The following is a 13352-nucleotide window of genomic DNA, read 5'->3' as shown; positions in this document are numbered from 1 at the left end:
GATGGCATTAATGTACACTGTGCCCCGGTATCGATTAAAGCCTGGTACTTCTGTGGATTTGATGTGCCAGGCCATCGAATCCACACTGTCCAATACACCCGATCATCCCTTTCCTCCTCCTGGCTGGAGGCAGGGGCCCTCTATTCCTGTTCTTGGTCAGAGTATTCACTGTCTGACCCTTGCTGTGCCAGGCCGGAAACTCCTTCATCAGGGCCAAGGGAGGTGATCTCAGTCTTCCTGTATCTGGGAGATCGCTGATTACTTTCTTGCGGTTTCACGCCAGCTACATTAACAACCTTCTTGGATGTTGTCTTCTTGGCAGGGGTCTTTCCTCGCAATTCACGTACACGAGCTTCCAATTTGAAGGTGGGTTGACCATCCCACTTCCTCATGTCCTCCCCCTGGTCACGCAGGAAGAACCAAAGTTCTCCACGTGTCATGTGCCTAGGTTTCCCTTTCCCTCTGACTGGGGTGGAAGAGAACCGATTTCTTGGGGTGCTCCTGACATCTAAGGCACTCGCCCGTACAGATGAGGAGGTTCCAAGACTCTCTTCAAAGTTCTGAAGCCAGGAAGAGACTGCCTCCACAGTTGGCGTACATCTTAGTCCTTCTCCCATATCCATTTCTGGATAGTACATCGCAGCCAAGCCCGCAGAATACGAGGATGGTGCACCTTTAATCACCTTCCTCCACATGGCCCGTGTGCACAGGACATCCTCTGGATTTTTAGGGGCTTCATCATTATCTGGACCACTATAGATGACTTCCAGCACTGCTAGTTCTCTCAGGTACTGGACACCTTCATCCGCAGTAGCCCACTTCCCTGGGGAGTTGCCCGTAAGATCTTCCTTGAAAGGATATCTTGCTTTAACACTTGAAAGGAGCCGTCTCCACAGACTGCAAATTCCTGTTTCTTTTCCAATTCCCCTTTCAATTCCTCGATCTCTAGCAAGGGAACCCAGCTGTTGGGCTTCCTTACCTTCCAGCTGCTGAGCATCAGCCCCATTATCCCAGCATCGAAGCAGCCAGGCAGCAATCCGCTCACCCGGCTGGCGGCTATAGTCTTTCCGCAGATCTCGCAGTTCTGATGATGTCAGGGACCGGGTAGTTTCTGCCTCCTGTTTAAGTTCTGTTATTCCCTCTTCTGACCCCTTTGCTGAAGGACCTGCTTCTTCCTCTTCTTTCTCCTCCCTTATTAATCGAGGGTATGGACCTGTTGTTCTCCTTGTCCACTGTTTCTTTTTTACTACTGGGGCAATCTCTGCTGTTATTGTTTTTGTTTGAGTTCCCGTTTCCACCACAGTCCTTTGAGAGCACTGAACTGCAGCTCGATAAGCATAGGCCAGGCCCCAGTACAGCGCTAGGAGTTGCTGATTTTCATCGGGATAGACAAGGCACCCTTCTATCAGGTGTTGTGTCAGTTTTGCGGGGTTGCTTGCCTGTTCAGGGGTAAGATCCCAGGCTACAGGAGGTGATAACCGTCCTAGGAATCTGCCCAAATCCTTCCACTCCCCCTGCCACCCAGGGACAGGCCGCCTCAGGGCACATTTTGGTATTCTCTCACCCAAAATTTGCTTTCTCTTACACCAAAAACCTAACGAGCTCCACACAGCCCACAATAGGCGAATAGCATTAATGAACAGTATCAAAGAGCTAACATAAGGATTAATAAGTACTTCGGGAGCTTGCAGAATAAAACCACTCATGATGTTCCCAATTTCTTCCAGCATGTTCCCGAGCTTAGCAAAATAAAGATAAGCAGAGCAATAAACAAACCCGTGACCAGCACAAGAGCTTGTCGCTTACTAACTGCTATAGCTATAGCACAATTAATATAAAACTGCCGTTGTCCCGCCCCACGTTGGGCGCCAAAATAGACTGTGGTGGTTTGACCTTGGCTAAATGCCAGGTACCCACCAAGTCGCTCTATCACTTCCCCCCCTTTCCCCTTTTTTTCTCAATAGGGCAAAGAAGGGAAAGAAAATAAGATAGGAAAACAAAACAACCCTTGTGGGTAAAACAACAGCAGTTTTAATATAAGCAAAGCGAAGCAAAGGTCCGCGCGCGGAAGCAAAAAAAGAAAACAGATTTATTCTCTACTTCCCATTAACAGGCGATGTCGGGCCTTCTCAGGAAGCAGGGCTCTGATACGCGTAGCGGTTGCCTCGGAGGACCAAAGGGTGACCCCACCCCCTTCCTCCTTTCTCCCAGCTTTATACTGAGCAGACGTCATATGGTATGGAATATCCCTTTGGTCAGTTCGGGTCAGCTGTCCTGGTTGTGTCCCCTCCCAAGATCTTGCCCACCCCGTCCCACTGTGGGGGGGGGGAAATGTCAGAAAGAGCCTTGGTGCTGTGTAAGCACTACTCAGCAGTAGCCACAACACCAGTGTGCTATCAACACCCTGCCAGCTCCCAGCATAAAACACAGCACCATGAGGGCTGCTACAGGGGAAAACCAATTCTGGCTCAGCCAGACCCGATACATCTCTTTTCCTCCTATTTTTCCTCTCTCTTCCTCCTCTCTCTTCCTCCTGTCTCTTCATCCACTCTCCTCTTCCTCTCTCTTCCTCCTCTCTCTTCCTCCTCTCTCTTCCTCCTCACTTTTCCTCCTATTTTTCCTCTCTCTAACTCCTCTCTCTTCCTCCTCTCTCCTCTTCCTCTCTCTTCCTCCTCTCTCTTCCTCCTCTCTCCTCCTCCTCTCTCCATTTCCTCTCTCTTCCTCCTCTCTCTTCCTCCTCTCTCCTCCTACTCTCTCTCTCCCTCCTCTCTCCTCTTCCTCTCTCTTCCTCCTCTCTCTTCCTCCTTTCTCTTCCTCCTCTCTCCTCCTCCTCTCTCCTCTTCCTCTCTCTTCCTCCTCTCTCTTCCTCCTCTCTTTTCCTCCTCTCTCCTCCTCCTCTCTCTTCCTCCTCTCTCTTCCTCCTCTCTCTTCCTCCTCTCATTTCCTCCTCTATCATCCTTCTCTCCCTCCTCTATCATTTTCCTGTCTCTTCCTCCTCTCTCTTTCTACTCTCTCCTCTTCCTATCTCTTCCTCCTCTCTTTTCCTCCTCTCTCTTTCTCCTCTCTCTTCCTCCTCTCTCCTCCTACTCTCTCTCTCCCTCCTCTCTCCTCTTCCTCTCTTTTCCTCCTCTCTCCTCTTCCTCTCTCTTCCTCCTCTCTCTTCCTCCTCTCTCTTCCTCCTCTCTCTTACTCCTCTCTCCTCTTCCTCTCTCTCCCTCCTCTCTCTTCCCCCTCTCTATTTCTCCTCTCTTATTTTCCTCTCTCTTCCTCCTCTCTCCTCTTCCTCTCTCTTCCTCCTCTATCTTCCTCCTCTCTCTTCCTCCTCTCTCTTCCTTCTATCTTTTCCTCCACATCTTCCTCCTCTCTCCTTTTCCACTCTCTTCCTCCTCTCTCATTTTCCTGTCTCTTCCTCCTCTCTCTTCCTACTCTCTCATCTTCCTCTCTCTTCCTCCTCTCTTTTCCTCCTCTCTCTTCCTCCTCTCTCTTCCTCCTCTCTCCTCTTCCTCTCTCTTCCTCCTCTCTATTCCCCCTCTCTCTTCCTCCTCTCTCTTCCCCCTCTCTCTTCCTCCTCTCTTTTCCTCCTCTCTATTTTTCCTCTCTCTTCCTCCTCTCTCTTCCTCCTCTCTCTTACTCCTCTCTCTTCCTCCTCTCTTTTCCTCCACCTCTTCCTCCTCTCTCCTTTTCCTCTCTCTTCCTCATCTCTCATTTTCCTGTCTCTTCCTCCTCTCTCTTCGTACTCTCTCCTCTCCCTATCTCTTCCTCCTCTGTTTTCCTCCTCTCTCTTCCTCCTCTCTCTTCCTCCTCTCTCCTACTACTCTCTCTCTCCATCCTCTCTCCTCTTCCTCTCTCTTCCTCCTCTCTCTTCCTCCTCTCTCTTCCTCCTCTCTCCTCCTCCTCTCTCCTCTTCCTCTCTCTTCCTCCGCTCTCTTCCTCCTCTCTCTTCCTCCTCTCTCCTCCTACTCTCTCTCCCTCCTCTCTCCTCTTCCTCTCTCTTCCTCCTCTCTCTTCCTCCTCTCTCTTCCTCCTTTCTCTTCCTCCTCTCTCCTCCTCCTCTCTCCTCTTCCTGTCTCTTCCTCCTCTCTCTTCCTCCTCTCTTTTCCTCCTCTCTCATCCTCCTCTCTCTTCCTCCTCTCTCTACGTCCTCTATCTTCCTCCTCTCTCGTCCTACTCTCTCTCTCCCTCCTCTCTCCTCTTCCTCTCTCTTCCTCCTCTCTCTTCCTCCTATCTCTTCCTCCTCTCTCTTCCTCCTCTCTCTTTCTCCTCTCTCCTCCTCCTCTCTTTTCCTCCTCTCTCCTCTTCCTCTCTCTTCCTCCTCTTTCTTCCTCCTCTCTCTTCCTCCTTTCTTTTCCTCCTCTCTCCTCTTCCTCTCTCTTCCTCCACTCTCTTCCTCCTCTCTCTTCCTCCTCTTTCCTCTTCCTCTCTCTTCCTCCTCTCTCTTCCTCCTCTCTCCTCCTACACTCTCTCTCCCTACTCTCTCTTCCACCTCTTTCCTCTTCCTCTCTCTTCCTCCTCTCTCTTCCTCCTCTCTCCTCCTACACTCTCTCTCCCTACTCTCTCTTCCTCCTCTCTCTTCCTCCTCTCTCTTTATCCTCTCTACTCTTCCTCTCTGTTCCTCCTCCCTTTTCCTCATCTGTCTTCCTCCTCTTTCCTCTTCCTCTCTCTTCCTCCTCTCTCTTCCCCCTCTCTATTCCTCTTCTCTTTTTTCCTCTCTCTTCCTCCTCTCTCCTCTTCCTCTCTCTTCCTCCTCTCTCTTCGCCCTCTCTCTTCCTCCTCTCTCTTCCCCCTCTCTCCTCTTCCTCTCTCTTCCTACTCTCTCTTCCTCCTCTCTCTTCCTCCTCCCTCCTCCTACTCTCTCTCTCCCTCCTCTCTCCTCTTCCTCTCTCTTCCTCCTCTCTCTTCCTCCTCTCTCTTCCTCCTCTCTCTTCCTCCTCTCTCCTCCTCCTCTCTCCTCCTCCTCTCTCCTCCTACTTTCTCTTCCTCCTCTCTTTTCCTCCACTCTCCTCCTCCTCTCTCTTTCTCCTCTCTCTTCCTCCTCTCTCTTCCTCCTCTCATATCCTCCTCTATCATCCTTCTCTCTCTTCCTCCTCTCTCATTTTCCTGTCTCTTCCTCCTCTCTCTTCCTCCTCTCTCTTCCTCCTCTCTCTTCCTCCTCTCTCTTCCTCCTCTCTTTTCCTCCTCTCTCCTCCTCCTCTCTCTTCCTCCTCTCTCTACGTCCTCTCTCTTCCTCCTCTCATTTCCTCCTCTATCATCCTTCTCCTTTTTCCTCCTCTCTCTTCCTTCTCTCTTTTCCTCCTTTCTCCTCTTCCTCACTCTTCATCCTCTCTCTTCCTCCTCTCTCCTCTTCCTCTCTCTTCCTCCTCTCTCTTCCTCCTCTCTCTTCCTACTCTCTCCTCTTCCTATCTCTTCCTCCTCTCTTTTCCTCCTCTCTCTTCCACCTCTCTGTTCCTCCCTTCTACTACTCTCTCTCTCCATCCTCTCTCCTCTTCCTCTCTCTTCCTCCTCTCTCTTCCTCCTCTCTCCTCTTCCTCTCTCTTCCTCCTCTCTCCTCCTCCTCTCTTCTCTTCCTCTCTCTTCCTCCTCTCTCTTCCTCCTCTCTCTTCATCCTCTCTTCTCTTCCTCAATGTTCCTCCTCCCTTTTCCTCCTCTGTCTTCCTCCTCTTTCCTCTTCCTCTCTCTTCCTCCTCTCTCTTCCTCTTCTCTCCTCTTCCTCTCTCTTCCTCCTCTCTTTTCCTCCTCTCTCCTTTTCCTCTCTCTTCGTCCTCTCTCTTCCTCCTCTCTCCTCTTCCTCTCTGTTCCTCCTCCCTTTTCCTCCTCTCTCTTCCTACTCTCTCCTCTTCCTTTCTCTCCCTCCTCTCTCTTCCCCCTCTCTATTCCTCCTCTCTTCTTTTCCTCTCTCTTCCTTCTCTCTCCTCTTCTTCTCTCTTCCTCCTCTCTCTTCCTACTCTCTTCCTCCTCTCTCTTCCTTCAATCTTTTCCTCCACCTCTTCCTCCTCTCTCTTTTTCCTCTCTCTTCCTCCTCTCTCATTTTCGTCTCTCTTCCTCCTCTCTCTTCCTACTCTCTTTTCCTCCGCTCTCTTCCTCCTCTCTTTTCCTCCTCTCTCCTCTTCCTCTCTCTTCCTCCTCTCTCTTCCTCCTCTCTCTTCCTCCTCTCTGTTCCTCCTCTCTCCTCTTCCTCTCTCTTCCTCCTCTCTCTTCCTCCTCTCTCTTCCTCCTCTCTCTTCCTCCTCTCTCTTCCTTCTATCTTTTCCTCCACCTCTTCCTCCTCTCTCCTTTTCCTCTCTCTTCCTCCTCTCTCATTATCCTCTCTCTTCCTCCTCTCTCTTCCTACTCTCTCATCTTCCTCTCTCTTCCTCCTATCTTTTCCTCCTCTCTCTTCCTCCTCTCTCTTCCTCCTCTCTCCTCTTCCTCTCTCTTCCTCCACTCTCTTCCGCCTCTCTCTTCCTCTTCTCTCTTCCCCCTCTATCTTCCTCCTCTCTTTTGCTCCTTGTCGGGGGAGGCAGCGGGTCTGCCTCTAGTCTAACTGAAGAAGAATTTAACCTTGAAGACATTCCAGTGTATCCATGAGAGGCCAGAAAGTCCCGAGAAGTGCCATGGAAACAAGATTAGAGAACTAAGATAAGAAGAACTGTCCTGACGATTCAGGCGAGAAACTATCACCCAATCGTGAACTGTTAGTTACTAAAGTAAACCAATCCTGTATGAACACCTACTTTGAAGAAGGTTATAAAAAAGCTTGTTAAAACAATAAAGGGGCTTTTGCAGCCATTTTGGTCGCTTTCACACAATCTGATGTTTGTCGTGTCCGTCTCAACTGCGACAAATGGTGACCCCGACGTGATAAATTAGAGCGACGTGATAAATTAGAGCGACGTGATAAATTAGAGCGACGTGATTGATTAGAGCAACGTGATTAGAGCAAAGTGGTCATTTAAAGGAGAATTATAACGGCGGCGGGAAGAGCCGCGGAGACGGAGCCCGGTGTAGCTGAGAGCAGAGGGAATCTGCCTGGTCCGGACCTGAATTTCGACACCTAAAAAGGTGAGCCACCGGGAACGGGACTGTAATTATGGGGCAGTCATTAACAAAGGAAGAGGAGACAATTTTGTCTACCTGGAAAGCCCTATTAAAAAGAAAGGGGGTTAAAACCTCAGAACAAAGCCTGAAAAAGATTTTGCTATGGAGTAAGATGCAAGGCTTTGAAGCCACAACAGTTACTGCATTCAGTGTGAGTGCATGGCAAGCAGTAGGATTGAAAATATTGGATGAGGTCTCTAAAGGACAAAAAGAGGCATGTGAGTTGGCAACCACATGGCGCTTATTGAGTGAAACCTTAAAGGAATGGAAGATAGAGCGTGAGGCCTCTGATGGGAAACTAACAGACATTCGACCTGAAGACAATGACGGGGAGGACTGTGGCAAAGGGACAAAGGCAGTGGATACCTCAGCCTCAGGAATAGCAGGCAGGAAACCCCTCACGGGCAAAAGCAGATCGCGCCCTCGCCCACCTCCTCCTCCTCCACCATTAAATATTTTGCGGGGCGATGAGGAGCCCCCCCCATCTAGCGGTGCAGCGGCGGCCCCTAGCGGCGCAGCAGCAGAAGGGGTGATTCCATCAGCCCCCCCCGAGGAGGAAAATAGGGCGGGTAACACAGAGCCAGAGAGCGAGAGCGAAAATGAAAGTGAGGGAGAAGAAGCTTTAACCACGGCTTTACAAACTCTACATATCACAGATAAACCCATGGTGAAGAAAGCCCAGCCATGGACTCTCCCTCCATCCACAGTAACTGTAATTCCAAGGTCCCCTGATCGATTTTGGGAGGGAGTTAGAAAGTATGCTGCTGAGGCTGGCAACTGGGATCTGGTTGAACGCCTCAGCCCATACTCTCCAACCCCGGCATGTCCAAAGCCTGTAGATATAGCAGCAGAGGCTTATGGTGCATTCCCTGTTTATAAAGCTGTTGCAGGCACAAATGAGCATGATGAGCACAATCCGATCAGTTGGAAGGTGGTGCAGGATTTGCAGAATAAAGCACAGAAATTTGGAATCAATTCTCCTGAGGTGATGCAACTTATTCGAATAATCAGCACAGATTTGTTGTGTCCATATGATGTTACACATCTCGCACAAGTGCTGTTTCAGCCAGTACAATTACAAGTGTTTCAATCTACTTGGAGGCAGATGGCACGAGCAGCTGCACAAAATAATGCTCGACTGCCACAAGACGATCCGAGGTTAGGACTCGGAGAAGACGCCTTGCTTGGCGAGGGACCATTTAGTAACCCTCAGCTGCAAGCTACGTGGCCTCCGATTGTCCTTGAACAGGCACAACACATAGGGATTACAGCATTAAAGCGAACCATGGAAATGGCAGCTCCAAAACAGAAGTATATTGCTATCCGGCAAGGTCCTAAAGAACCCTTTTTGCAATTTGTAGAAAAAATATCTGCTGCATTGGAGAAACAGGTAGAAGATGAAACGTTAAGACAAATGTTATGCAAACAGCTAGCAAAGGATAATGCTAATGAGGACTGCCAAAAGATAATACAGTCTTTACCAGGAGATCCTTCTATTCCTGACATGGTGGCCGCATGTTCAAAGGTTGGTACAGTGGAACATAAAATGGCGGCTTTAGCTACTGCCATGAACATGCGAAATACAGGAAAATGCTTTGGATGTGGTAAAGACGGTCATATGAAAGTAAATTGCCCGAACAGAAGGTCGGCAGGCAAGCAGCCCATGACTGTCCCACCAGGGACTAATTGCAATAAATGTGGGAAATTGGGACATTTCGCGAAACAATGTCGTTCCAAGTTTCATGCTAACGGGCAACCGATACAGGGAAACCACAAGAAGAGCGCGAGAGGGCGCGCGAGGACATCAAATCCCCTCCAGACAACAGGTCAAATCCCCTCTGTGAGCAGCTATCAGCCGCAACTACTGGCTCAGCAGGGTTGGATGTATCCACCGCCGACACAATAACTATAGTTACAAAAGACATTGTTAAGGTCCCTCTTGAGGCAAGGGGTCCCATAGGACGAGGACTGAGTGCGTTACTTATAGGAAGATCAAGTAGCACCTTAAACGGATTAATCGTGCATGTGGGAGTCATTGATGCTGACTTTACGGGTCAAATTTGTGCATTAGTTTCGACCCTTTATCCACCTGTTACGATTCCAAAAGGTACTCGTCTTGCTCAACTTGTTCCTTTTTTGTGTTGTGTCCCAAAAGCAGAACAGCGACTGCGAGGCGATGGAGGCTTCGGTTCTACAGGACCCCCTCAAGTGTGCTGGTCTCAGACTGTCTCATCATCTCGACCACATATGACGTGCACGCTGTCAAATCATGGACATTCACCGACTACAGTAAGGCTTGCGGGGCTCCTAGATACGGGCGCCGATGTGACTATTATTTCTAACTATCTGTGGCCATCCACCTGGCCAACAGAGGATGTGGACACAGGGGTAGTGGGGCTGGGAGGCTCCGCACGAGCAAGAACAGCAGCTACGGCAATTCTGATCACCAATCCTGAGGGCCAACAAGCAGTCGTTAAACCATATGTGACAGCAGCTCCCCTCAATCTATGGGGGAGAGATTGCTTGTCACAGTGGGGGGTGAAGATTACTACGGATTTTTAACGGGGGCCACTGTGCTGCAGGGTGTTAGGCAACCCACGCTTGTTTTAACTTGGTTAACGAATAACCCTGTGTGGGTGGATCAGTGGCCCCTACCAATGGAGAAATTAAAGGCCCTGCAAGAATTGGTGGCAGAACAGCTAGCTGCTGGACACATTGAACCCTCTCAGAGCCCCTGGAATACTCCAGTGTTTGTGATAAAAAAGAAATCAGGAAAATGGCGATTTTTGCATGACCTGCGGCAGATCAATGCTGTCATGGCCACGATGGGGGCTCTACAACCAGGCATGCCTTCACCGGCCATGATCCCTCAAGATTGGGAAATCATTGTCATGGATCTCAAGGATTGTTTTTTTACAATACCATTAGCCTTTCAAGACAGAGAAAAATTTGCATTCTCTGTGCCTTCTGTCAATCATGCAGAACCTGCAAAAAGATATCAATGGAAAGTTCTGCCGCAGGGCATGAAAAATTCACCAACAATTTGTCAATGGTTTGTGGCACAAGCTTTGTCACCTGTAAGGGAAAGATTCCCTACCAGTTATTGTTACCATTACATGGATGACATCCTGTTAGCATCAAACAACAAGGAGCAGTTGAATGACATGGAGAATGTGACTAGAAATTCATTACAACACTATGGATTAGTTATCGCCCCTGAAAAGGTGCAGAAAGTAGAACCCTGGAAGTATTTAGGACTAACAGTCACAGGTAGGCAGGTAATGCCTCAACCTGTGAAACTTAACCTTGAAGTTAAAACCCTTAATGATGTACAGAAGTTAATGGGATCTCTGAATTGGATTAGACCCTATCTCGGACTGACCAATTCACAACTGCAACCTTTATTGGAATTATTAAAAAATTCCAATGATCCAACAGAACCCAGAGTATTAACTGAGGAAGCATTAAAGGTAATTCACATGGTGGAACGATCTATACACGAGAAATTTGTTTCTCGAATAGATCTGTCTCAATTGGTGCAACTCTTTGTACTAATTGACAAAACTGTACCATTTGGTGCTTTGGTGCAGTGGAATTCTGAGTGGGATGACCCACTGCACATTCTAGAATGGATGTTTCTGTCATTCCGACCACGAAAAACTGCTCCTGGACTGTTTGAGCTTATTGCTGATGTAATCATAAAAGCCAGAAAACGATGTACAGAACTAACAGGGCGTGACCCAGCTAAGATTGTTTTACCTGTTCAAAATTGGTATTTTGAATGGTGCTTGGCAAATAATTATGAACTACAGGCAGCCATGGCGGGTTTTCAAGGACAGGTGTCATATCACCTCCCGTCACATCCGCTACTGAAATTTGCTCGAGAAATACCATTTGGTCAAAAAAATTTAAGCCGCCCAGAACCAGTGAACGGCCCTACTGTTTTTACAGATGGCTCAGGAAAAACAGGTAAAGCAGCAGTAGTATGGTATGAAAACAACAACTGGAACAACAAAGTAGTATATCAAAATGGTTCTCCACAAGTAGTAGAGCTACGTGCAATGGCTGTTGTTTTTTCTATTTTTTCTGTTCCTGTAAATATTGTAACTGACTCAGCATATGTAGCTAACTTAGTTTCTAGACTAGACAAAGTGGTTTTGACCATGTCAGACAATCAATTATTATTTGATGTACTTTTAGAACTCTGGAAAAGTATTCAACTACGGACAGAACCTTATTTTATCATGCACATCCGTAGTCATACCACTTTACCAGGATTTTATACAGAAGGTAATGCCAGAGTGGATGCTCTTGTTTCCGCTATGGCTCTTAATACTGTTCCTAACATAAAGCAACAAGCTGTATTATCACATCAATTTTTTCACCAAGGATATCGAGCTTTACGACGGCAGTTCGGCTTGTCTCATGCGGAAGCTCGGTCTATTGTAGCCGCCTGCCCTGACTGCCAAGGAACTCACACACCAGTGTATTTTGGTACTAACCCCAGAGGTATGCAGGCTTTACAGATTTGGCAAAGTGATGTTACTCACATAAATGAATTTGGCCGACAGAAGTATGTTCATGTTTCCATTGATACTTATTCTCATGCCTTAGTAGCAACAGCACATAACGGGGAGACAGGAAAAGATGTAGTTCGACACTTCCAAAAGGCTTTCTCTATGCTTGGGGTACCACGCCAAATAAAAACGGACAGTGGCCCAGCATACATTTCACAGAAGGTTCAAACATTTTTTAATTTGTGGGGTGTTACTCATGTTACAGGAATTCCCCATTCCCCAACAGGACAAGCAATTGTTGAGCGTGCACATAGTACGTTGAAGCGGCAGCTTCAAAAACAAAAAGGGGGAATGATTGGGGAACCACCACAGGCATGTTTAGATAAAGCAGTTTATGTTCTTAACTTTCTCCATTACGGGGATAATTCTTCTTTACCTCCTCTTTTTCAGCATTTCTCTTCTCTTTTTTCAAAACAGGATTTGCAAAAAGACATCAAAGTGCATGTTAGAGATCTAATTACTGGCCAGTGGAGTGGACCATGTGAATTATTAACCTGGGGCAGGGGTTATGCTTGTGTCTCTACAGATGCCGGCCCTCGCTGGGTTCCTGCTCGGTGTGTTCGGCCTGTGCTGGAACCTGCATCAGGCTGAAGGATGGGTAGTTCCACAACCCAAGCAGAATATCTGGGTAACTTTGGCAAATATGACACATCAAGAAACCTTGTGCCTTTCTACTGCGAACCCGGAAAATCCATTCTCCACCTGTTTGGTGGGAGTGCCAGTAGACACATGGCCAATCCCACAAACCCTTCAGGCTTTCTCTCTTTGCAACTCTTCAAAAAATTGTACAGATAATTGGGATGGTGTATATAGTCACCTTCCACAGGTTACGCAAGAACCCCAAGAGCTAGAGTTGCTAGGCTCTGTTATAATGGATGCTTGTGTGTTTTTTAATTACTCCTATAACACCACACGGAGAGGGCAAAATGTGAATGCAACTAATGCTGCTTATCATAATTCAACTGCTTGGTGCAATTATACTTCGACTAACATCTCACGATCTTTTGCTGTTCCTCTTGCATTACCTCCTGGTGTGTTTCTAATCTGTGGAGATCGTGCCTGGGGAGGCGTCCCATCTAAACTGAATGGAGGCCCGTGTAGCCTCGGACGTCTCACGTTATTAACACCAAATGTGTCAATGATTCTGAATATGACTCGAAAACATAAGCGAGTCCCAAGGACCGTTCATCGGTTTGAAAGTTCTTGTCGAGATAACGTTGAATTCTGGAATCCAGGCCAGATCATAACGGCCTCCATATTGGCACCAGGAGTTGGTGTTGCAAATGCCTTAACGACTTTGAATAAGTTGGGATGTTGGCTTAGCAAACAGACTAATGCTACTTCTTTAGCTTTAAGTGGCCTTTTAACTGATGTTGATAGTGTTAGACATGCTACTTTACAGAACAGGGCTGCAATTGACTTTTTGCTTTTAGCGCAAGGACATGGATGTGAAGATTTTGAAGGAATGTGTTGCATGAATTTGTCTGACCACTCAGAATCTATTTTTAAAAGTATACAGCAGCTGAAGGATGGTGTGAGGCGTCTAACAGAAGAGGACGGATTGGACTGGCTTACAAGGATGTTTAAAGGATGGGGACTTTCTGGATGGTTGATATCTCTGGTCAAAACTGTGGGGGTCATGATCTTGGTAATTGTGACTGTGCTTTTGATGTTGCCATGTCTTGTCAGTCTTCTGCAAAG

General features: G+C 47.8%; 1 protein-coding gene across 1 annotated transcript; it reads left to right on the top strand.

Moving 5' to 3' along the window:
• Positions 1-9229: 9229 nt before the first annotated feature.
• LOC141938900 (syncytin-2-like) lies at positions 9230-13259 on the top strand (the record flags this gene model as incomplete). Its single annotated transcript, XM_074857923.1, has 2 exons — positions 9230-9363; positions 12178-13259. Coding segments are annotated over exons 1-2 (1124 nt in total), but the record flags the coding sequence as incomplete, so codon positions are not given.
• Between the last annotated feature and the right edge of the window lie 93 nt (positions 13260-13352).

The sequence above is a fragment of the Strix uralensis genome, unplaced genomic scaffold (genome assembly GCF_047716275.1).
Source record: "Strix uralensis isolate ZFMK-TIS-50842 unplaced genomic scaffold, bStrUra1 scaffold_401, whole genome shotgun sequence".
Taxonomy (NCBI): domain Eukaryota; kingdom Metazoa; phylum Chordata; class Aves; order Strigiformes; family Strigidae; genus Strix; species Strix uralensis.
Note: the sequence above shows the minus strand (reverse complement) of the source record. Positions and strands in the feature narration are given on the sequence as shown.